General features: G+C 39.3%; 1 protein-coding gene and 1 long non-coding RNA gene across 3 annotated transcripts; one reads left to right on the top strand and one right to left on the bottom strand.

The window, feature by feature from the left end:
* Positions 1–1,897: 1,897 nt before the first annotated feature.
* On the top strand, positions 1,898–11,338 carry LOC102414296. The gene is made up of 4 exons (XR_006545947.1): positions 1,898–1,955; positions 2,112–2,199; positions 5,341–5,491; positions 10,019–11,338. It is a non-coding gene; the product is annotated as an uncharacterized LOC102414296 (long non-coding RNA).
* Positions 11,339–13,234: 1,896 nt separating this feature from the next.
* On the bottom strand, positions 13,235–23,223 carry SNRPC (small nuclear ribonucleoprotein polypeptide C). 2 transcript variants are annotated; one of them, XM_025271329.2, is made up of 7 exons: positions 23,108–23,223; positions 22,718–22,760; positions 19,865–19,973; positions 17,599–17,688; positions 16,147–16,251; positions 14,010–14,066; positions 13,235–13,582 (listed from the first exon to the last, which is right to left on the bottom strand). In XM_025271329.2, the coding sequence occupies exons 1-7, from the start codon at positions 23,113–23,115 to the stop codon at positions 13,458–13,460; spliced, it is 537 nt and encodes a 178-aa protein (XP_025127114.1). In that variant the 5' UTR covers positions 23,116–23,223; the 3' UTR covers positions 13,235–13,457. The 2 variants fall into 2 exon arrangements, with proteins under 2 accessions (XP_025127114.1, XP_006050417.1); XM_006050355.3 differs by lacking the exon at positions 14,010–14,066 and having other exon boundaries at positions 23,108–23,222.
* Positions 23,224–24,403: the final 1,180 nt, after the last annotated feature.

Here is a 24,403-nt window from a genome sequence, read left to right on the forward strand (position 1 = left end):
TCATTTCTCCATCTGCCCTCCTCTCACCAGAATACATCCTAGGGAACAATAGATCCCACAGAAGAAGAGATTTCTTGCCAGGGATATTGATCATAATCCCTCCTTCTAATTTGGCTGTCAGATGCAAGGGCCTCTGGGCAATTTTTTGCATTTCATGTTCCTTTTCCTAGAGAATCCTAGCAGCTGACTGGATATCTGACATCAGCGATATAAAATAAAACTCTCCTCAAGGTCAAAGACTCATCATCCTTGCTGGATGATTCACCATGCCTGATGAATGAGTTATTTTTTCACTGAAAGCAAAAACTTATGCTCTAAAAGAAACACATGGAAAAGAAGCGTTCCTACTCTCACCAATAGCACACTTTCCCTGCAATGCTAAGAATGCAAGGCATATAAAAGCAAAAGAGATTTGGGGCCAATTTATATTTTTTCTTTAAGGTTAATCCTTTCAAGATGATTGTAGATTAACATTCAGTTGTAAGAAATAATAGCGATCCCGATATACTTTACACAGTTCCCCTAATGGCTTTTTGTCGTTCAGTCGCTCAGCCATGTCCCACTCTTTGCAACCCCATACACTGCAGCACTCCAGGCTTCCTCGTCCTTCACCATCTTCTGGAGCTTGCTAAAATTCATGTCCATCGAGTCGGTGATGCCATCCAACCAGCTCATCCTCTCTTGTCCCCTTGCCTTCAATCTTTCCCAACATCAGGGTCTTTTCCAATGAGTCAGCTCTTCGCATCAGGTGGCCAAATCACTGGAGCTTCAGCATCAGTCCTTCCAATGAATATTCAGGACTGATTTCCTTTAGGATTGACTGGTTTGATCTCCTTCCAGTCCATGGGACTCTCCAGAGTCTTCTCCAACACCACAGTTCAAAAGCATCAGTTCTTTGGTGCTCAGCCTTCTTTATGCTCCAACTCTCATAACCATACATGACTACTGGAAAAACCATAGCTTTGACTAGATGGACATTTGCTGGCAAAGTAATGTCTCTGCTTTTTAATACTCTGTATAGTTTGGTCATAGCTTTCCTTCCAAGGAGCAAGTGTCTTTTAATTTCATGGCTGCAGTCACCATCTACAGTGATTTTGGAAGCCAAGCAAAGTCTGCCACTGCTTCCATTATTTCCCTGTCTATTTGCCATGAAGTGATGGGACTGGATACCACGATCTAGTTTTTTCAATGCTGAGTTTTAAACCAGCTTTTCATTCTCTTTTAACTTCATCAAGAGGCTCTTTAGTTCTTCTTCACTTTCTGCCATAAGGGTGGTATCATCTGCTTATCTGAGGTTATTGATATTTCTCCTGGCAATCTTGATTCCAGCTTGTGCTTCATCCAGCCCAGCATTTCTCATGGTGTACTCTGCATATAAGTTAAATAAGCAGGGTGACAGCATACAGCCTTGACGTACTTCTTTCCCAATTTTGAACCAGTCTTGTTGTTCCTTGCCCCAGTGGCAACATCTTGTAAAACTTGAGTACTATATCACAACCATGATGTTGACATTGATATGTTCAATGAACAAAACATTTCTTCCTGATATGAATGCCTTTTACTTCCTTTTCTTGCCTTATAGTGTGGGCTACCAATCCTGGCATTTTGTTTAATAAGACTGGTGAGGGCAGGCATCCTTTCTTTGTTCCTAAAGCATTAAGTCTTTTGGCTAAGTGGCTAAGTCACGTCAGTCGTGTCCCACTCTGTGCGACCCCATAGATGGCAGCCCACCAGGCTCCCCCGTCCCTGGGATTCTCAGGCAAGAACACTGGAGTGGGTTGCCATTTCCTTCTCCAATGCATGAAAGTGAAAAGTGAAAGGGAAGTCATTCAGTCGTGTCCGACTCTTCGCGACCCCATGGACTGCAGCCTGCCAGGCTCCTCCGTCCATGGGATTTGCCAGGCAAGAGTACTGGAGTGGGGTGCCATCGCCTTCTCCGATTAAGTCTTTTACCAGTAAGTATAATATTAACTGTAGATTTTTTGTAGGTGGTCTTCCCAATTTAATGAAGTTCTCCTCTATTTCTATTTTTCCTGAGAGTCTTTACCAAGAATAAATGCTTTTTTCAAAGGCTTTTTCTGCTTAAATGCTATGTGATTTTTTTTTTTTAGGCTGTTAACATAATGCGTTACCCTGACTGATTTTTCAAATACTGAACCAGCCTGCATCCCTAGAGTAAACCTCATTTGGACATGGTGTGTAAGTACTTTTATATATTGCTGCACTCTCTTTGCTAATATTTGCTTAAGAATCTGTGTATATTTGCTTAAGAATTTGTGTATATTTTCTTGATGGCTAATGATTGAGCATCTTCTTATGTGCTTACAGGTCATTTGTGTAACTTTTTGGAGAAATGTCTATCCAGATACCTTGTCCATTTTTTAATTGGGTTATTTGTGTTTTTATTATCAAATGCAATCATTTTTATATTCTAGATTACAAGTCATTATCAGATATATTATTTGCAAAACTTTTTCCTATTGTCTTTTCATTTTCCTGATTACAATCTTTGAAACAAAATTTTTAATTTTGGTATCATTTTTTTACTCACTTATTGCTGTGTTTTTGGTGTTGTATCTAAGAAATCACTGCATAATACAAGGTCATGAAGATTTACATGTTTGTTTTCATATAAAATTTGTATAGTTTTAGCTCTTACATTTACTTGAAATGACCCATTTCAAGATAATTTTTGTATATGGGGACCAACTGCATTATTTTGCATGTGAACATCTAGTTGTCTTAGCATCATTTATTGAAAAGAAATTTTTCAATAAATTTCATTATTGAAATGAATATTCTTTCCCCATTGAGTTATCTTGGTGAAAATAAACTGCCATGCACCAGGAACTAATATCGGTTGTATGTCAGTTATACTTCAAAAACAAACTAAAAGAAAAAGAAATCTGATTTGTGGTTACCAGAGGTAGGGAGGAGAGGGTGTGGGGAATTGCATGAAGGCAGTCAAAGGTACAAACTTCCAGTTACAAGATAAGTACTGGGGTGAAATGTACAATATGATTAAAATCATTAACATTACTGTAAGTTTTATATAAAAGGTAACAGTAAATCCTGTGTTCTCATCACAAGGAAAAAATTTTTTTTCTTTTTTTTTGGGCTGGGGTGGCAGCGCTTGGGCTTTCTCTAGTTGCGGAACACAGGCTTAGTTGCCCTGCGGCATGTGGGATCTTAGTTCCCCAACCAGGGATCGAATCTATGCCCCCTGCATTGGAAGGTGGATTTTTAACCAGGGAATTCCCCGCCAAATTTTTTCTGTTTCTTCAATTTGGTATCTGTATGAGATGATGGATGTTCACTAAACTTACTACGGTCATGATTTCAAAATGTAAGTCAAATCATTATACTTTATACTGTAAACTTACATAGTGCTGTATGTCAATTATATCACAAAACTGGAAGTAAAATAATAATAAAAGAAAATTAGTTGCCAATGAAAGTATAGATCTAGTTTTGAAATCTTAATTCTATTTCATTCATCTATATATCTAATCTTATGCCAGTAACAGTGTCTTGATTAGTGTAGTTCTGTAGTAGGTTTTGAAGTAAGACATCTATAGTGGTTTTGAGTATATAGCTTTTATAAATTTTAGTTATATGTTTTTTAATTGTTTCTCTAGTTATTATACTATTTATGCATACCTTATCACAATCTACTGGTATTGCCATTTACCAGTCTAGTGAAGTATAAAAAGCTTACCTTTTATATTCCTTTTTTCTCTGGGAGATCTAGTTGTCTTAAATATTTCCTCTATGTACATTTATAGCTGCATTAATCAGTATTATGATTTTTGCATCAACCATCAAACATAATTTAGAAAATTCAGGAAAAGGAAAATCTCTTGTACTTACTTACCTGTATTTTTGCTTACCATATTTTTCCATCCTGATGAGATTCATTCATTTATTGTTTTTCTGTTTGGAGAACTTCTAGTCATTCTTTTACAGTATATCTGCTGGCAACAAATTCTCTTAGTTTTCTCTCACTGGAGAACATCTTTATTTCCCATTTGCCCCTGAAACATTATTTTCACAGGGTATAGAATTCTGGACTGATCATTCTTTTCTTTCAGCACTTGAAATCTGTTTGCCACTTCCTTCTGGCGTCCATGGTTTTTGATGATAAATCTGCTGTCCTTCAAATTGTTTCCCCTCAAAAGTAGGGTGTCATTTTCTCTGGCTGTTTTCAAACTTTTTGTTTTCAGTTTTCATAACTATGTAGATTTCTTTGAGTTATCCTGATTGTTATTCAGCTTCTTGAAAATGTGTGTGTATGTCTCTTGCAAGCCCTTGGGAAGTTTTCAACCATTATTTGTTGCAGTACCTTTTTTGGCTCTCTCCTTTTTTCCCCTCCTGGAAGTCTGATAACATGAATATTAGATTTTCAGGGACCCACAGGTCCTTAAAATTCAGTTCATTTTTTTAAGTCTATTTCCTGTTGTTCAGATTGGGTATTTTTTATTGTTCTATCTTCAAGTTCTGATTATTTCTGATTACTGTTTCTTGTTGAGACTATTCATGAATTTTTTGTACTTCTTTGGCAGTTCCAAAATTTCCATTTGGTTCTTTATATCTTTTTGCTCACTAGAGCACTTTCATGATGCCTGCTCTAAAATCTTTTGTCTAATAATTCCAGGAGTGCTATCAGTTTACTGTTGACAGGTATTAATTTCATTTGAAATGTAGTTTGAGATCTTCCTTGATCTTGGTCCAATGAGTGATCTTAGATAGAAATCTGGATAGTTTCATATTATGTTCTGAGATTCTGGATCTTATTTAAATGCTCTGTTCTGCTAACTTATCCTTGCAATGCAGAAGTGGGGAGGTACTCTCTTGTTACCATCAGGTAGAAACAGAAGTCCAGGTTGCCCAGTTAGCCTCCTTGGACACCCAAGCAAAGAGCTCCTCATTACTGCTGGGCTAAAGTGAAAGTTCTGGCTCTTCAGCAAGCTTCACTAATACTTCTCTAGCTGGGAAGTGGCAGAGTGCCTTGTTACTGCTCCCCACAGCCTCATCACCACTGGACATTGATAAAAGTCCTTAAAAGTTCTGACTCAGCATCTTCTGACATCTCAAGAGGGGGCAATGCCCTGTTACTGCCAGATGGGAATGATAATCCAAGCTCTTTTCTCACCACCCTGGCAGGAGTTTAGGGCACTTCATTGTAACCTCACAAGGGTAGAAATCTAACTCTCCACTTGGTCTTTGTGGCATGGATTGGGGTAGGGTGAGTTTCTGTGGTGTTTGGCTGGAATAGAGTGGTTATTGTCTAAAAGTTTTCTGACTTACTAAGCTACCTCTTTTCTGTTTGTTTGGCTACAGGAAGCAGACTTTTCGTGGAGTGTATTTTTGTCTGTTGCCCATTGGAGATTCCTGGTTCCAACTTCTTCAGCTCCAAGTCTGGCACCTCTGAGGCAAACAGAAAATCCAGAGAGCTCATTATGTTGTTCTTTGGGTCACAATGCCCTAGCAGGTCAGCCTTCTTCTCTCCACCTTTCAGAGTTTCCTATGCTTGTCTGTTGTTGTTGTTGTTAATTTTTTGGCTGCCCTGGGTCTTTGTTGTAGCACACGGGCTCTTCACTGCAGCAAACAGGCTTTTCCTAGCTATGGTGTGTGGGGGCTTCTCTAGTTCTGAGTACAGGCTCGAGAGTATGCAGGCTCAGTAGCTGTAGCACAAGGGCTCACTAGTTAGGGTGCGTGGGCTAGATGTTCTGCAGCATGTGGGATTTTAGTTCACTAAACAGCCATCGAACCCACATCCCCTACATTGGAAGGCAGATTCTTAACCACTGGACCACCAGGGAAGTCCCTCTTATGTTTGCTTTTTATGTATATAATGTGCAGGGTTTTAGTTGTACTCACTAGGAATAGAAAAATATACACCTGTTCTATATTTCTGGAAGCAGAAGTCCATATATTTTTTTTAACTTTTTATTTTGAAATAATTATAGATTTACAGGAAGTCATTAAGATAATACAGAGAAGCCCCATGTACCCTTCACCCACTTTCCTACAATGGTTATATCCTAGACAACTACAGTTCAATATAAACCCCAGGAACCTGATCCTGGGGATGCATGTGTATAACTCTGTCACTCATGATGTGTAGCCTGTGTAACCACTACCACAATAAAGATACAGGATTATTTCACCACCACAAAGCTCTCCCTCGTGATACCCTTACAGTCATTCCAGGCTGCCCCATCTCCACTCCCAACACCATCCCTAACCCTTTGCAACTACCAATTTGTTCTTCATCTCAATAACTTTTGTTATTTATACAGATGGAATCATGCAGTAGATGCCCCTTTGGGACTGGCTTTTTTCACTCAGCATACTGTCCTTGAGATACATCCAAACTGTTCTATCAAAGTTCCTTCATTTTTATTGCTGAGCCATATTCTACAACCCATACATTTTAAAAACACCTAGGTAATCACTGTATTTCAGAGACAGCAGCTTTCCTCACCTGCCTGGCAGGATAGCCACCTCTCTAAATTCATGAATGGGGATCTTCCCTGGTGGTGGTCCAGTGGCTAAGAATCTGTCTTGCAATGGAAAGAACACGGGGTCGATCCCTGGTCAGGGAACTAACATCCCACATGCCTAAGCCTATGTAGTCTGGAGCCTGTGCAGCACAACTACCGAGCCTGTGCACCGGAGTATGTGCACCACATGAAAGATCCCACATGCTGCAACTAAGACCTCATGCAGCCAAACAAACACATCAATTAAAATATTTTTTAAAAATTAATTCATGATTAGCCAGTTCCCTGGTGGTCTAGTAGTAGGATTAGCTCTTTCACTGCTGTGGCCTGGGTTCATTCCTTGTTTGGGAAACTGAGATCTCATAAGCCATGCAGCGCAGATAAAAAAAAAAAAAAATCATCCATTTGTACATAGTGTGCTTTGTATGGGACAAAAAAGGACATACACAATGGCCAAAGAAAAATAACACTATACAAACAAGGGAAAGTAGTTTTATAGAAAACTCAAGAACAAAAGGGTTGAATAGCAAAGAGCAGGTATCACTGTCTATAAAGATTCTTGAGAGTAGTTTCTAGTTTGTGGTAGTTATAACTTTTAAAAACAAGTTGAGGTGTGACTGACATAGAACACATATTATTCAAAGTATATAATTTTTAAAGTTTTGACATGCATATACACCTGTAACTGGAGAAGGAAATGGCAACCCACTCCAGTAGGCTTGCCTGGGAAATCCCATGGACGGAGGAGCCTGGCGGACTACAGTCCAAGGATTCACAAGAGTCAGACATGACTTAGTGACTAAACAACATGAAAACCCCAGAGTTCCCAAATATTAACTTTTATGCTCAGCATCTACATAGACTTACTTAAAATACTTGGTTGCCTTATGACCATCAGAATTCTTTCATGCCCACCTGTCTTTAGTTTGCTTCCTGATATTTGTGGCTTGCCTCAGCAATTCCCAACTTACTGTGACACTAGAACATGATTTCAGTGGGTTAATTCTACTTTATTAAAATTTAATGGGGGTAAATAGCATACTTACTTAATACATTATTGGGCTTCCCTTGTGACTCAGCTGGTAAAGAATTCGCCTGCAATGCAGGAGTCCTGGGTTCGATCCCTGGGTTGGGAAGATCCCCTGGAGAAGGAAAAGGCTACCCACTCCAGTATTCTGGACTGGAGAATTCCATGGACTGTATAGTCCATGGGGTCACAAAGAGTCAGACACGACTGAGTGACCTGCACTATACACCTGTGAAGTCATCACCACAGTGTCCATCACTGTCAACAGTTTCAGCTCTTTGCTGCTGTTCCTCCAAAAGAATAAGCAGACTCAGCTTCAGGGTCTCGGTACTTATCGGAAAGCCTGTGCCCTCAACATCTGCACAGCCTTCTACCAACCACTACTCCCTTCATGTCTTTCCCACAAACCTATCCCTTGCCTGCCATTCCCTATGCCCCTTACCGACGCTCCTTTTTCTTCATGGCACATACCACCTAACATTGGTATTTTTGTTTATTGTCTGACTCCCCCCTTTAGAACATAAGCTCCAAAAGAGGAAGAACTTTCTTTTACCATTGTGTTCCCACCACTGAGAACAGTATCCAAACTCAGAGCAATAGAGTGGCACACCCTAGGCAGGCTTCTCTAGCAGGAGTGCAATTTTTGTAGGGGCGGGGAGGGAGACCGTGCGGCAAAGTGTGATGTGTGGAGTCTTAGCTTCCTGACCAGGGATCAAACCTGCACCCCTTGTACTCAAAGCACAGAGTCTTAACCACTGGACTGCTGGGGAAGTCGCCTAAGCCCATCAATACTACTTTCCTCTGAGAGTCTCTTTTTACCAGTCAGGTGGGTTCACCTGCATGTGACAGAAAACTCAAGATAATGCGTGACTTCAATATTTACTTCTCTTTGACATAAAAGAAGTCAAAGGTAGGCACAACATGGCAGCTCTTCAAGCATTTAAGGACCTATGCTCCTCTTACCCAGAGAAGGCAGTGGCACCCCACTCCAGTACTCCTGCCTGGAAAATCCCATGGACGGAGGAGCCTGGTAGGCTGCAGTCCATGGGGTCACTGAGGGTCAGACCAAGCTGAGCGACTTCACTTTCACTTTTCACTTTCATGCACTGGAGAAGGAAATGGCAACCCACTCCAGTGTTCTTGCCTGGAGAATCCCAGGGATGGGAGAGATGGGTGGGCTGCCGTCTCTGGGGTCGCACAGAGTCGGACACGACGGAAGTGACCTAGCAGCAGCAGCAGCAGCTCCTTTTACCTTGCTAATACCATCTTTAGTAGCCAATTCATGGTCCAAGACATTGCCTGCATTTCAAGCAAACATCATATCCGCATTCTGTCAGCAGAAAAGGACAGAAAAAAAGCCATGTTCTCTCTTGCCACATGGCCTCACCTAGTTACAAGCTATGGGGAATGTGCTACTCATTGCAGATGGCCATGCATCCAGGTAAAAACTCGAAGTTCTCTTGTTAAGGACAGTAGAAGGTACCAGGGTGAGCAATCAGTAATGTCTAACTGCCACCCTAGGCTCTACTGTTTTTCTTCTTTTTGACCTCTTTATACGCTTCTCTCTCCAGCAGAGGCCTGAGACTTAAATTCTTTGTCCCACCTTTTACTTCTATATTCGTTCAACAACCATCCCCCAAAAGTGGATGTGTATGGGCAAAGAGGAGGAGGGTAGGATTAAGAGACTTGTTTCTAAGGGTCGCTGTGAAAGCTAAGTACTTATAAAGGGCTTTGAGATCTTGGCCTTCTGTGCTGAATTCAAAGTCTCATCATTAGAGAAGGACGTAAGTCATCTTATGGGCTTTTCTTAATTGACAGCCAGGGAAAGATACTTACTCAAAAGGAACAAGTATGGAGAAGCTGGACAATCACCTGCTAGGTGATCAAAATTACTATCATCAACAAGGGGGGACGCCTGTGTGCCTGCCTACAGATATGATATCCCAGGGATGCAACTGAGGACGTGTACCCAAATGCAATCGTAAGGAAACATTAGGCAAACCCAAAGTGAGGCGTGAGGAATATTCAACAAAAGATGGTCATAAAAGACAAAGAGAGGCTGAGGAACTGTTCTACATTAAAAGGAGACTAAAGAGATGTGGCCCCAAAAAAGTACATGATTCCAGAAAGGGTTCTGTACAGGAAAGGGGAAAAAAATACAAGGACAAATATGAAACATGGTTGGTAGATTAAATTATTGAATCAAGGTCGATAATTAAAACCACAGTGTGTAAGAGAATATATTTATTCTTAGGAAATACACACTTAAGTATTTATGGTAAAGGGCATGAGATAAACAATTTACTGTCCAATAGTTACAAATAAAAGAGAGAGCGAGCGAGCAGAGGGCAAATAATAAAGTGAATGAGGTGAAATGCTAACAGCTAACAAAAGGTGATGGGTGATGCTGTCAAAGGGTATATTAATGTTGCTTGTGTAGTTCAACTTTTCTGTAAGTGTGAAATCTACCACCCTGACCCTTAAGGATTTCCCAAGTGAATCAGCGGTAAAGAATCTGCAGGAGACAAGGATTCGATCCCTGGGTCTGGAGGATCCCCTGGAGGAAGAAATGGCAACCCACTCCACTGCTCTTGCCTGGAGAATCCCATGCACAGAGGAGCCTAGTGGGTTACAGTCTATGGGGTCGCAAAGAGTGGGACATGACTGATAACTGAGCACACACCCTGACCCTTAAAGGGCAAGAACAATAAACAACATACAATTTATTTTATTCCTGCACTTGTCTGATGAACTATTCTAGATGCTGTATTTGATCCTGGCCCAGAAAGACTAACCTTTATGCTTTTAATTAGGAGAGAAAGAAACGTCTTCAATTAGTTAATGTTTATTAAGGTTTTCATGTAAACAATACACTGGGCAAGTCTTCGGGACACTTCTGTCATGGAAACCTAAGGTCAGCCAGGCTTTTTCCTTCTGTTCACCTAATGAAAGAAACCATCTGACTGAAGTTATGTAAATGGGACACACACTTAATCACCACTGGACTTTTTCCATACAGGATGACCAAGTTAGCCTGCAGCTCTATGCAAGGATCCCATTTCTCATGCAGCCTGAAATTAAGGGGCCTGGCATTCTGACAAACCATTAACGCCAGACAGCAGACATGATGACAGCCTGGACTTTAACTGCCCTCCTCATAGTTTGGATCTGCCCATAGAGAACGAAGCAAGTATGTTATCCCACATTGACCCTAATTTCTTCAGTTCTTGATATCTAGTAGATTCTGGTTTGCACTTATACAGATGCTCACATTACAGCTGACTCATATTTTAGAATTAAAACCAGATGTCTAAAGGCATAAAGCAATAGCACTAAGTTGAAGCCTCTTACAAAGGAAACATCTGATAATCATTCATTATAACAACAGTTTGCCCTAGAAGGAGTTAATAAAATTAAAAAAAAACCTTCTTTAGAATTATTTATTCCCACTTTTGTTCACTGTTAAAACTTCTAAGTCATCATATTATTTTCCTGAAACTTTGTAAAACACTTTTTTCAAAGACTCTATAGAAATGTTTCTAGAGTAGATATTCAAGCCTAAAAACATACTGTGGAAAAATCTTCCTTTTAGGAAAACCTAGGTTGTTCCTAGTATCTGAGGCTATTTTTAAAAACCTAAATAGATACCTGTGGGCTTCCTGTGTATCCACAGGCTCTTTACCCTGCACCTGACAGAGCCATCCAAACCAGAAACTTGCTGAGTCACATTTAAGCTCAACTGGCATGGTTTTCCCTAACAAATCCTTAGTCTGCAGAAGATTTTAAAAACAAATGTAAGCTATAAAAGACACACAAACTATCAATTTCTGAGACTTAAGTCCTCCTTTAAAAGATGTGACAATAAAAAAACTAAAAAGCAACAAGTAGTCCTGGCAAAGCCTCAACTAAGAAGCTGGTTTAGCTTCTACGGAGGCTGAGTATAAAGATCATCTCGCTCTAAGAATCTAATCTCTTTCTAATCTATTGTTTACCTAGATTGGTGGTTTATTTGCCTAAATTAATTTTCTTCAAAATATTCACAAGTTTCTAGGAAAAAAGGCAATCAACCTATCGTCATTTAAATTTCTAGCTACAAATCTTTTAAAAATTATAAACACACACGCATATATACAGTTGTATTCTTGAATATAATAGATCCTAAGACAGACCTTGCCAAACCCACTGAATAATCAAAATTTCTTAGGGAGCTTTCTCAAAACACAAATTTCCAAAGCCCAAACCAGATATGTAGAATCAAAATCTGGGATCTTTATTTTAATCGTTATTGAATTTGTTACAATATTTCTTGTCTTATGTTTTGGTTTTTTGGCCGCAAAGCATGTGGATCTTAGCTCCCTGACCAGGGATTCAACCTGCGCCCCTGCATTGGAAGGGGAAGTCCACAGGGCCACCAGGGAAGTCCCCGTATCTGGACTCCTTACTTTGGGAAAGGACTTCCATAATTCTGATCACCAGCCAGCTTGTAAACTGTTGGTTTAGGGCACCCTCTGCCATAGCAACACATTTAACAATAACCTCAGATGGCAAAGGTGGATTGTTTTGTTTTTTCAACAGAGAATGATTCAAAATCCAACAGATACAAAAAAGCAGCAAACCTTTCCCATTCATCCCTGTCCCCTAGCCATTCTTTTACTTTTTACAGTCAACCAATATTTCCAGTTGCTTAACTGTCCTTTGAGGGATCCTTTAAGCACACACAGGAATATACAGGTATTTCCTTTACAAAAGGACAGCAGCAAACAAGACATTGTTATGTGAACAAACCAAGATTCGGGACAATGTGTATCTTGGAAATCTCCCCATCAGTTCAGAACTTCCTTATTCTGTTTCAACATGCATGGTATGTGCCACGATGTGGAAGTAATGTCTTTGATCAGCCCCCTTTCATCAGACACCTATGTGATTTCATTTTTTGCTATAATCTTGTACACATGTCATTTCATACAAGTCTATCTATAGGCTAAATCTGTTCCCTGGACTTGGAAATGCTAAGTCAAAGGACACAAGCACTGTAATTCTGAGTGATACTGCCAAACTGCCCTCCCCAGAGGTTATAACAATGTTTACTCCCACTTGTAATATGAAACAGGAGTTTAGATTTTACACTAAGCTGAACAGTGGCAATGGCTTGCTTTCTAGATGCCTCCCTGAAAACATTCTCCTTTTATAGCCTGGTGACATAACAAATGACATTCTCAAGATACCTTCTTCACCATGAAAAGCTGCCTAATTTTTCTATTACTAGTAGAGAATTTTCTATATGAAGCCCAAGAAAAAGAGGAGCTGAATGAAAGGAGAAGTTGAGGTTAAGGCAATTCTTGCCAAGCTGACACACACTCTCTGTGAAGCTTTTTTCCCTACTTTAGCATAAAAGAAGTTTATGCTTCTTTTAAATTAAAATTGTCCACTTACTACACAAAGTTTTATTAATGTGAAAAATTAACCAGGTGCTCTTTATTATTTTAATCGGCAAAAGCTCTACAAGTGTTGGATTTACCAGTTTTTGCAAAAGTGAACTTTACTAAATAAAGACAAGGCACCCACAGGGACCCACTCTGCAGCTAAGGGAAAACAATGTCAGGCAGAGGGCATGCTGAATGGAGAATGAGCTAGAGAAAGACAACAGGAATCTCTGTTATGATACAAAAAGAACTCAGAAGGGAGGAAAAAAGGGAACACATTTTTAACTAAAAGAATTGACAATTTTATTTTCACATTTCACAATACAAATGAAAACTGTTTTTTCTGTCCCACTACTTCCCTCCAAAACTACTCTCTCTGATAGGAAGGGGGAACAAGTTTTCCTTATCATGCTGTTAGAAAACACCCCGAGTCACAGCACCACGATCCCCTGGTGAAGTACAAGTAATACAAAACTGATATAAAGAGGCTCCCCAATCTCCTTATCTGTCTGGTCGGGTCATTCCTGGCCGGGTGGGCACCATCATGGGACGGGCAGGAGGTCTCATCATTGGGGGCCCAGGCATCATTGGCATGTGGCCTCCCATAGGCGGCCTCATTCCAGGAGCTGCAGGCAAAACAAAAAAGAAAAAAAGAGAGTCAAAAATACTACTTAGGAGAGCTTGATGGGACTTCATTTAAAGACAAAAAAGGAGCCCCCCCTGCAAAATGCTGGAAAAAAGACATACTTGACAGAAGAAATGCAACAAATCCATCACATCTGTAAATTACTTAGACATTCTCAAACAAAAAACAAAAAGGTCAACACAAGAACCATATGGGAATCATGATCTAATGATAGTAAGGGGGAAACTATTAATAGATTGTTTTCCAGAAATCACCAGGGACCAGTTCCCTAAATTGACCTTTTTTCTCACTCAGGGAAATTCACAGCTAAGTCACATGTTACTCAGTCAGCTCTTTTAATCACTTCTATGCACCATATAACCAGGAGCTAGTTCATGAATGTACACAGGCACAGAGGACAATCTTACCACTAAGCGTTTGTTCGGAGTTGTAGGAAAGGTGAGCAGGAGGCCCATGCTGAGAACCTGTTAGTAACCATACTTAGCTCAAGTCAAGAAAAATAATAGGCAATAATGTGATTTATAACAATTAGCACACACACACAAATCTGATTTTTCTAATGCATTTCAAAAACTAAAAATGAATTTTTTTTTTTAATGTGTCCCATCAATATAATACCAGCCAAATAAATGAGCCAGGGAAGGGAGGGCAAGCAGACAGGTGAGAGTTGGGGAGGAATACAGGCAGCTTCATGGGACTGGTAATGTTCCACTTTCTCAGCTGGGTGTTGGGTTCACGATATTAATTATATTACTATGCCTCATAATTGTCATGTTATGTAGCTTCTTTTTAAATATCAGATTTTACCTAATCATTTATTTTCAATAAATCATTTTGATTATAATGATTCAAGAGAAAACTATATTTAAAGTTGAATATAGCCTTATCACAAAAAGCAAAACACAAATATATGCAAAAACACAAAATCCAACAGTACAAAATTTAAGATAAATTTCAGCAGAAACAGAAAATATTAAAATTCTAAATATTTTATTAAAACTCCCTCCATAACATAACCTGTATTCAGCATTTTCTTACAAGAAACTGATCTAGACCAAAGACTAAAAATAAGGCCCCTGAAAACTTGTTTTCTTTGGTCTCCATAGTGCATTAAACTTTAATTAGTTGTCAGCACTGACAACTAATATGTCTTGTAACTAATAAGTATTCCTTTTTACATCTTTTTATTATGGAAATGTGCAACCATACACAAGCAGAGTAAAAAGAATATAATGAACATCCATGTACCCATCAACCAGCTTCAACAATTATCCACCCGTGGTCAACTTTGTTTTATCTTATCCCCACCCATTCTTACCCCTGCCCACTCCCCAACTACTCAATTATTTTTAATGAAATCCTATAACTTTATTATTTTAACCTAGCTAAAAATAACAACAAAATACTCAGGCAAACTGGCATCACCAAGCCTGTATTCTCAAATGTCAAGCACACACTGACACTGAGTTCTAGAAGCTTTCTTTACATGAGTCAAAGCACTTCCCAATTCACATCCCTAACCCCTCTAGGCATCTGAATTTGTGACCCCGATTTAAGAATGTAAAAGACATCTGAATCACTGAGACTGTGTTCTGGATTTACAAGCCAGTAAGGCAGGAATTTTCCTTATCTAAACTTTCCCCCGCTAAATGACACCCACATCAAGCATACTGATTGCTTCTGACCAGGAGGCTACTATATTGTCTTATCAGTTGGGGTGTAGGCTTCTTATGTCACTTGTATGTACTCGAATTATTTATTCTGCAAACCAATGAAATATGAATACAGAAAAAGAACTGCTTCTATAAAAACTACGCTGATTACTAAGAAAGACTCAACCAAATCATCCCCCCAATGTACTCACAAATTTGGTAGGCGAGAAGATCATAAAAAATAGGAACTAAACTGCCTCACAAGGTCTCTAACCACTTCAAAGAAAAATGAAACTAAAGTTGGTAAAGGATGCATTATGAGTGTGGCTTACTGGTTTATGCAAGAAACATATGGTGTTCCAGTCAGTAGATTCATTCTCAAAGCAAAGGCCCTGACTGCATATCAGAAAACTACAAACCAATGTATACTTAGGTTTATGTTAAAATCAAATGTTTGAGGTACAAGTTTTTTCCCCTTCTGAATAAAAAACTACCAGGCCTAAGATCTTTTTCATAAATACTAATTAACCTAGTTAACCTGAAAGATTAAATTAGCAATAGGGGGGCAATTCTGCTCCAAACCAAAACTGAGGAAAGCAGCAGCCTAAGATGTATCTACCCTTCTCATTATAAACAGCCAAAGTCAGGAGGGGCAAGGAAACAGGAGGGTCAGAGGAGAAGAAAAAAAGAGGTAGTCTTATCTTCCTTTCAGTTGCACATGGTCTTTGGATACCATCCAATTAAACTGATAAACCAAGTACTTCTTTTTACTATTATAGATTCACCAAATGGAATTTGTTGCAGTACATTTAGAGAGCTAATTAAGAATTCTATTTAAATCGAAAGCTAGAACACAATAGAGCATCCAAGAAGGAAAGAGACCCAAACTTACCAGGTCCCACTGGCATCATCCCAGGAGGAGGGGGACCCATCATTGGCATCATGGGAGGGCCCCCCATGTGAGGTGCAGGCATCATCCCAGGGCGAGGAGGACCCGCTGAAATAAGAAATGGGCCTCAGACTGAGATATTCTTGTACATTAACAATTTCTTTTTAATGAAACAGGGCTTCATTACCTGGCCCAAATTCTGCAATAATTCTGTAACTTTTTATGATTTGTTTTATAATAGCAGATCAACAAAAATCAGCTGGCTACAGAACTTTAATTACTTTATGACTAAAAACAAGCCTGCCCAGACAGAAGTGTTAAGTGAAGATAAGTTCCCCAAGTTAAATTCCAACAGTTTTAAATTTTAAACTCTATCCTCTGTTTAAAAAAAAAAAATCTGATTATCTTAAGCTACAATTATCTAATTTCAATTTCAGGTCTTTTTTTTTTTTAAATCAAAACCTAGGTTTAAGAGAGAATTTGGAAATATGGTAATATATATGCAGAGATATTCCTGACAGTATCTTTTACAATAGCAACAATCTGAAATAACTTACATATCCAATAAGAAAATGGTGAGGTTAATCATGTACATTCATACCACTGCCTAATGGAGTTGAGTGCCAGCCAGTCGGGACAGACTAGGGGAGAGAGATGATCTTAAGCTGCTGTGAGCCTGATCAGATCCCAGGATGGCAAGATTCCAAGAAGGGACTGGTGGGTCACTAGTGGTCTAGCCTACTTCTCTGTGTTTATATCCATGATTACTTACAGGACTGAATTTAGGTCTCTGAGTTCAATTTCAATCTGAACCCTTAACAGGAGGGACAAAGAACTTAGGCCTAGTTATTCTATCTCCACCTGTCTGTTCTGTAGAAACAACAAACCTCCCCAAACAGAAGAGTTCTTTGACCCACTCCTAACTATGCAATTTTTGTCTTTCTCAAGGCATATATATTGGTGTTAGATGGGTTACAAATTTGGGAGAGAGACTGAGGAGTTTATCAGCTGTTTCAGTCCTCCAGTGTTGCACTCATAGCAGTAAACAATTTAATACCTTAGCAATACCTCTTTATACATCAGCTCATTACCACAGGTACATTCGGAGCTAACGACTGTATCTGCTGCAGACCCACTTGAGACCTAGTAATAGTGCAATAAGAATGTAACTCTAAAGATATTTCACAAATTATACCACTGAAGCTGTCATCTATTACTGTCTATATATTCACCGATGCAACGGACATGAACTTGGGCAAACTCTGGGAGATGGTGAGGGACAGGGAAGCCTGGCTTGCTGCAGTCCACAGGGTCACAAAGGGTCGGACATGACTGGGTGACTGAACAACAACATTCATGTAATGAGCAACTGAAAGCCTACTGTGAGATAATCTAACAAAATCAAGGATAATCTTCCCAGTTACACCTACTAAGGTAAAAACTTTATAAACTTACGGAGACTGGGGGGAGGTGGGATCATTGCCCCTGCAGGAGGAGGAGCAGAGAATGGAGTAGGAGGTATCTTTCCTTGTTGAAATGCAGCAGCTTTGGAGAGAGTAAGCAAAAACAACAGTGAACAAGAATTCAACAACCCATTTAATTACTAAAATAACCACTTTCTTTTCAATCTTTAATGGTCCCATTATTTCACTCTAAAAATCTTTCATCCAACATTACAACACCATGGTCAAAATCAACTTTTAAGTACTCACCAGCTAAAACTGCAATTAACTGGTTTACTGATCTGGGTTTTTTGACCAAGTTTTATTTCATCACCATTCCTATGGCTAAATAACTATGAGAGACTAGTTAACTATGAGTGACCTCCCACCTATAAATGTTTTACCAAAGCGAAGCAGTCATTTTTAATCTGCAGATGTAGTTTATACTCAATTTAAGCTGCTCAGTTTTATTTGAAAAATGTGTGATAAGTGCCCAGAGGCCAGGCTTTGTAAAATTTCAGTCCTTCCTATATATGCTTTCCTGCATCAAAACAATACACCATTTTGGTTTACCAGTTTTGAAATTAATGCACTGCGCTAAGAGATGTTAAAGAAAGACAGATTTCAAATTCAAAGCCAAGAGCCTGCTCTGAAGGAGATTATGATTTTTAAAAAATGTCCAGTACAATTATAGTTTAATTTTTCTTTCAGATAACATGAGGCACAAATGAAAACAAAAGAAACTGAAGACTGTTTATATTTGTCTTGGGAAAACAGTCATAAATAAACACTAAAATAAACATGCATAAAGTCAATTCCTGAATATGCCTTTCTCAAGTCAGTGAATCTGCACCCCAGACACTCCCCCATTCCACTCTACCCTCACAGTGCAAAGGAAGTCAAATCACTCAAGGAGATCACTGATAATTCATGAACATCAGATGCAAAAAATGACCCAGAGTAGAGATTTATGAATAGCTATTCACAAGCCCCCTAAGAGCCTATTCTCTCGAAGGGTTCATATCCCCCACTAAAGGCTTTTCCAGTCAGGACACCTCCTACATCCTGTGCAGGACAGCTTGCAAAGACTGAAGAGGGAGTGGCAATGCCACTGGCTCAGTAGCGGACTCAACACAACCGTGAACATCATCAAGTCTGTCCCCAAGGGCTCACTTCTTCTCCTCTCAAAGTTTTTCATCAAAAACATTTACTCATCCTTACATTTTTTTCCCAGATGAGATAAATTCTGAGATTTGCCTCTTAATAATCTAGGAAGGGGAAGGAAGTAGATGAAGGTATCTGGTGGCTCTCAACAAGAGGCAATTTTGCCCCTGTAAGGACATCAGGCAGTAGTGCATGGAGATACTAGGAGCTACAGGCATCTAGTGGGTATAGGTCAGAGTTGCTGCTCAACAGCCTGTAGCGCGTGAACAGCCCCCAACAAAGAATTATCAGGCCCCAAATATCAACAGTGCTAAGTCAGAGAACTTTGGTATAAACAAGACAATGCTACAGCTGAAAGATACACGCATGGCAGCCACAGGAGGTTCTTTCTTTAAAGTTCTCCTTCTTCTGAGCTTAAAATTTTTCATGACCGTCTTGCTTAAAAAACAAACAAACACACACCATGATCAAAGTCCACATTTGGCTGCCAGCAGTGGGTACAATGAACAATTAGAAAACGCCATGTTTCAGATACATTAAGATGATCAAACATAAAAATACAGTATCTCTTTCTGGCAGTACTTTGTACCTTACCACCCCAAACAACAAAAATATTCCTAATTAAATGATTATAACATGTACGGCAAGAGTCCAAAACATATCCAGACTATTCTGTCATATCAGTTACTTCCTTTGTGACCAGTTATCTTTGTCAGGACAGGAAGAATAAGTCTCTCAAACTCTTCAAAGAGATCTACAAACTCACCTCTACCTTTTCCTTCTGTAACAGGAAAACCAATCTAAAAATTACGAATCACAATAAAGACGGTTATAAATTTGCTACAAAATCTGGTCCACGTTAACAGAAACATTAGACAACTCATTCTTCTCTACCCAACTTCCTAGTCTAACCAATATCTGATTGCTCTAACCTCAAAAATTAGTGTTTTCCTATATCCCCAAGAAACCAATGACTTTCCACTTCTTTCATTCAGCACATCAGAATGATCCTATTTATCATTCAGAATGAGCTGCTTCTCTGAAAAATGAGAGAGACACAGGGACGAGAAAGAATGGGGCCATATACCCCACCAGAGCAAGAGGCTGCAACGCACTTGTTTTGTCAATCAGGCTCTGAGCCTGCTCTTCCATCCACTTCTGATAGTAGTCTTTCACATTCTCCTTGTGCTTCCTACCACTGCAGTGTGTCTTCCTCACAGATGGCTGGAAAACAAAAAGGTAGTGATCAGTCAAAGAAACAAACAATCCCAAACCAGAAATTTTCTGAAGCCTTACCTTTTTGTAGGTAGCCTCGCTACCTTTAGCAGCTTTAGCTGGGTGCCAAAGCATCACTAAAAACATTTTCCAGCAATGTACTGTGGTAATTTACCTTCCGTATTTATTATCTAAACCAGGGGTCAGAAAACTATGGCCCATGGGCCAGTCACCTGATTTTGTGGAAAAGAAGTACTGAAACTCAGCAGTATTCATTTCTTTATGGATAGTCTACATCTTCTCTCTACAACAGCAGAGTTGAGTAACTGCAACAAAGACTGTATGGCCCACAAACCTAAAATAATTACAATCTGGCATGTGAAGAAAAAGTTTGCAATCCACTGATCTAAAACACGATATCATGTTAGTGCCCTTTCTTAGGTTATTCTATGGAAAAACAATATAGCTTACATACATTTAAATAACAGTTTATGGAAATATGGTCTTTTAAAGGACCATATGTCTAGAATATAGACTCTATGTGAACCCCTCAGACCTTTAGCTCATCTAACAGTTACTGAGATAAAACTGACATAAGGTAAACTTCACACACTTAACCTTTTGTCTTAAGTTAACATTTAACTTTTACTACATGCCAGACACCATGCTACGTACTTTACAAGTAGTGCCTCAATCTCCATAAGCCACATCTGCACAATACAGCGAAATACTAATCAGAAAGAATGAATTGCTGATATATGCAATACAGACAAATCTCAAATCCATGCTGAGCAAAAGAAATCAAACATACAGAGTATATAAGCCTCCATTCATATAAAGTTTAAAATCAGTAATAATGATCTTTAGTCATAAAAGCCAGATCAGTCAGGGTCGGGGTACACAAGGACTCACTACAAAAAAGCACAGGAGAACCTTCTGGAGTGACAGAAATGTTCTATGTCTGGACTCATACAGCAAGCTGTAATCATCTGACAAATCATCAAACTGTACACTTAAAATATATGCATTTAACTGAATATATGTAATTCAATAAAATTGATTTTAAAAATCACAAGATTATCATCTTTTATTTATGCCTAAAGATGTGTCTCAAAACACATGTTAAGTAGCAAACCAAGGCCTGGAATCCAGATCGCATTCAGATGCACCTCATGACTGCCTTCCTCCCTCTTACCTCTCTCCACATGACTGCTTCAGCCGTAGCAGATATGACCACTATCACAGGAGCAGAAGCTGTGTATCTCAGAAACTGGTGTACATCTCAAAATATTAATTCCATTCCCTGTCTCCCAGTCACTGCTTACACTAATACCACAATGATGCCTTAAGCCTAATAACAAAATCATGCCTAAGAACCAGCAAAAAGTCAGAGCACTGAATCTTAAAGTACTTCTAGATCCTACATAGATGTAAGGTTGGATTCTTCATATATTTCAACCAAAACAAGGTGTGACAGATTTAAAGTAAAAGTCAGATGTTACAGAAGAGTCCAAAAAGTTCATGCCATTTTTCACACTAAATTTTTTGTTTTGGAAAATAGCTATTTTTCACTTTTAAAGTGTTATTTCTGTTATCTTTACCTTAAATGAATTAATATTTTTAAGTAACTTCAAATACAGAAAATTTTAATGGAGAAAAATCATTTAACCTACCATCCAGTAATTTCTAAGAGTGTAAAGGGACCGTGAAAACAAAAAATTTGAGAGCTGCTGGCATAGAAGCTTTGGAGTTTGACTGCTTGGGTCATCTTCCACCTCTACACAACTTAATGGTTTTGTAACATCCAGTTATTTATCCATGCTACCTCAGTTTCCCTCTCTGTAAAATGGGAGATAATACTAACTTCATAGGATTATCATGAGCATTAAACAAAATGACACTGTAAAGCATTTGGAACACTGCCTGACACACAATATTCAATCTTAGTTGCTGTTGTTATCTGTTAATTATTTTTTAATCAAAAAACTCTCCTCAAAATGTAGGCATTTCTTTCTAATTTAGTCAGTCAAACACTTGAGACCCTTGACACAAACAAATATTAGAACCTCAGGACATTTTCCTAGAGTTTTTACTTGTCACAGACTTTTTTCTTCATCTTTAAACTTGCTAAAGCTTTTATTATTTTGGGTCTCCACTGAAAACACTGACCGATGGAAGATTAACTTTGAATTATAAATACAGTTACAGGAAGGGTGGAAAAACAAACACCCCAAGTAGTTTCTTCAAGCAGTAGCCCTCAAACCAAAGCGAGATGAAAAGCAGAAATTACAAAATTTTTAAAAAATCTTATTTATTACATACAAGGCTTTGCTTAAGTTTCCTTTTATTAAAAAAAAAAAAAAAGTAACAGTTTTATTGAGCTATAATTCACAGGCCATACAATTTACAAATAAACTTAAAGTTACAAAATAATGGCTTTGATATTTCCCTTGAGTTGTACAATGATCTATTTTATACATAGTAGTTTAAAACTCTTAATCCCTTATCCTTATCTTGCCTCTCCCCACTTCTCTCTCCTTACTGGTAACCACTCGTTTTTCTCTGTATCAGTGAGTCTGTTTGTTTTGTTATACACATCCGTTTTGCTTTATTTTTTTGGTTCCACGTATAAGTGATAACAGAGAATATGTTTCTTTGACAACCTTATTTCACTAAGCGTAATACTAAGGCCATCCACGCTGTTGCAAATGGCAGACGTACGGGTTTTGAAGCTGAAAAGAAGCACTACTTACAGAATCATGGGTGAGGTACGTGTCGCAGTAGTCACAATAAAACCTGGGAAAAGGAGGGGGTAGAGAAAGAAAGAGAAGATGACAACCAGTTAACAGATGCCCATCCGAGCTGCTAGTCACTGAAGCTGAAATACAAAATAAAGTAAAAGACCTCTTCACTACATGAAGATATCAAACAAAACGTCCTTACACAAGTCAAGCTTTTTGGCTACCTCTGCGGATTCCACCTCCGCACTAGAAAAAGAGTAAGGAGACATCCGGGTCGTCCTTCCTTCCCTGACCCGCTCGCTCCCCCAGAGGCTACCGGAGCCAGAACCCGCTCTGCGTTCTCCCGCAGGGAGACAATTAGTGACCGTGGCCGCGAACACCCAAGTACAGGCCCCCACTCACTTAGGCATGTTGCTCCACAGGCGGTTGCAACTCCGTTCCGCGCCGCCTGGAAGTGACGCGCTCAGTCAGCGCCGACGCAGCGGAAGTGACGAGCCCAACGCGACTTTAGAAATCCAATCCCAGTCATCCAATCCTCCAGCTGCGTTGCGCAGGAGGTAACCGCGTCGTGGGCGGGGTGAGGGGTGGGGCTTGTCCTGCTCGTCTCTTCTCCTAGATGAGGGCGGGAAGAGGGAGTACCGAGAGTCGTGGCGAGGTTCAGCAGTCGGTCTCGAACCCGACATTCTCTATCCTCCCGGAAGTATGTTCACCCTGGTATAAATGCTGAGAAGACAACAGTGAACAAAACAGGCAAAGATCCTTGCCCTCGTGGAGTTGATATTCGAGTTGGGGAAGACCATAAAGTTAGTAGGTAGTGGGTTAGATGGGGCCAAGTTGCAATACAGTAAGGGAGGGAGGGAATGAAGCATGAAAGAGTCCAATTTGCATTCCCACCAACAGTGTAAGAGGGTTCCCTTTTCTCCACACCCTCTCCAGCATTTATTACTTGTAGACTTTTGGATCGCAGCCATTCTGACTGGTGTGAAATGGTACCTCATAGTGGTTTTGATTTGCATTTCTCTGATAACGAGTGGTGTTGAGCATCTTTTCATGTGTTTGTTAGCCATCTGTATGTCTTCTTTGGAGAAATGTCTATTTAGTTCTTTGGCCCATTTTTTGATTGGGTCATTTATTTTTCTGGAGTTGAGCTGTAGGAGTTGCTTGTATATTCTCAAGAGTAGTTGTTTGTCAGTTGCTTCATTTGCTATTATCTTCTCCCATTCTGAAGGCTGTCTTTTCACGTTGCTAATAGTTTCCTTTGATGTGCAGAAGCTTTTAAGGTTAATTAGGTCCCATTTGTTTATTTTTGCTTTTATTTCCAATATTCTGGGAGGTGGGTCATAGAGGATCCTGCTGTGATGTATGTCAGAGTGTTTTGCCTATGTTCTCCTCTAGGAGTTTTATAGTTTCTGGTCTTACGTTGAGATCTTTAATCCATTTTGAGTTTATTTTTGTGTATGGTGTTAGAAAGTGCTCTAGTTTCATTCTTTTACAAGTGGTTGACCAGTTTTCCCAGCACCACTTGTTAAAGAGATTGTCTTTAATCCATTGTATATTCTTGCCTCCTTTGTTAAAGATAAGGTGTCCATATGTGCGTGGATTAATCTCTGGGCTTTCTATTTTGTTCCATTGATCTATATTTCTGTCTTTGTGCCAGTACCATACTGTCTTGATAACTGTGGCTTTGTAGTAGAGCCT

Source organism: Bubalus bubalis, chromosome 2 (assembly GCF_019923935.1).
Source record: "Bubalus bubalis isolate 160015118507 breed Murrah chromosome 2, NDDB_SH_1, whole genome shotgun sequence".
Taxonomy (NCBI): domain Eukaryota; kingdom Metazoa; phylum Chordata; class Mammalia; order Artiodactyla; family Bovidae; genus Bubalus; species Bubalus bubalis.

Excerpts from the sequence above, each read along its gene's own strand:
- SNRPC (XM_025271329.2), bottom strand. Across the intron at positions 16,252-17,598 it reads CCCACCTCCCCCCAGTCTCC|CGGGTCCTCCTCGCCCTGGG; the intron begins GTAAGTTTATAA and ends TTCTTATTTCAG. Across the intron at positions 13,583-14,009 it reads CTCCGAACAAACGCTTAGTG|CTCCTGGAATGAGGCCGCCT; the intron begins GTAAGATTGTCC and ends TTTTGCCTGCAG.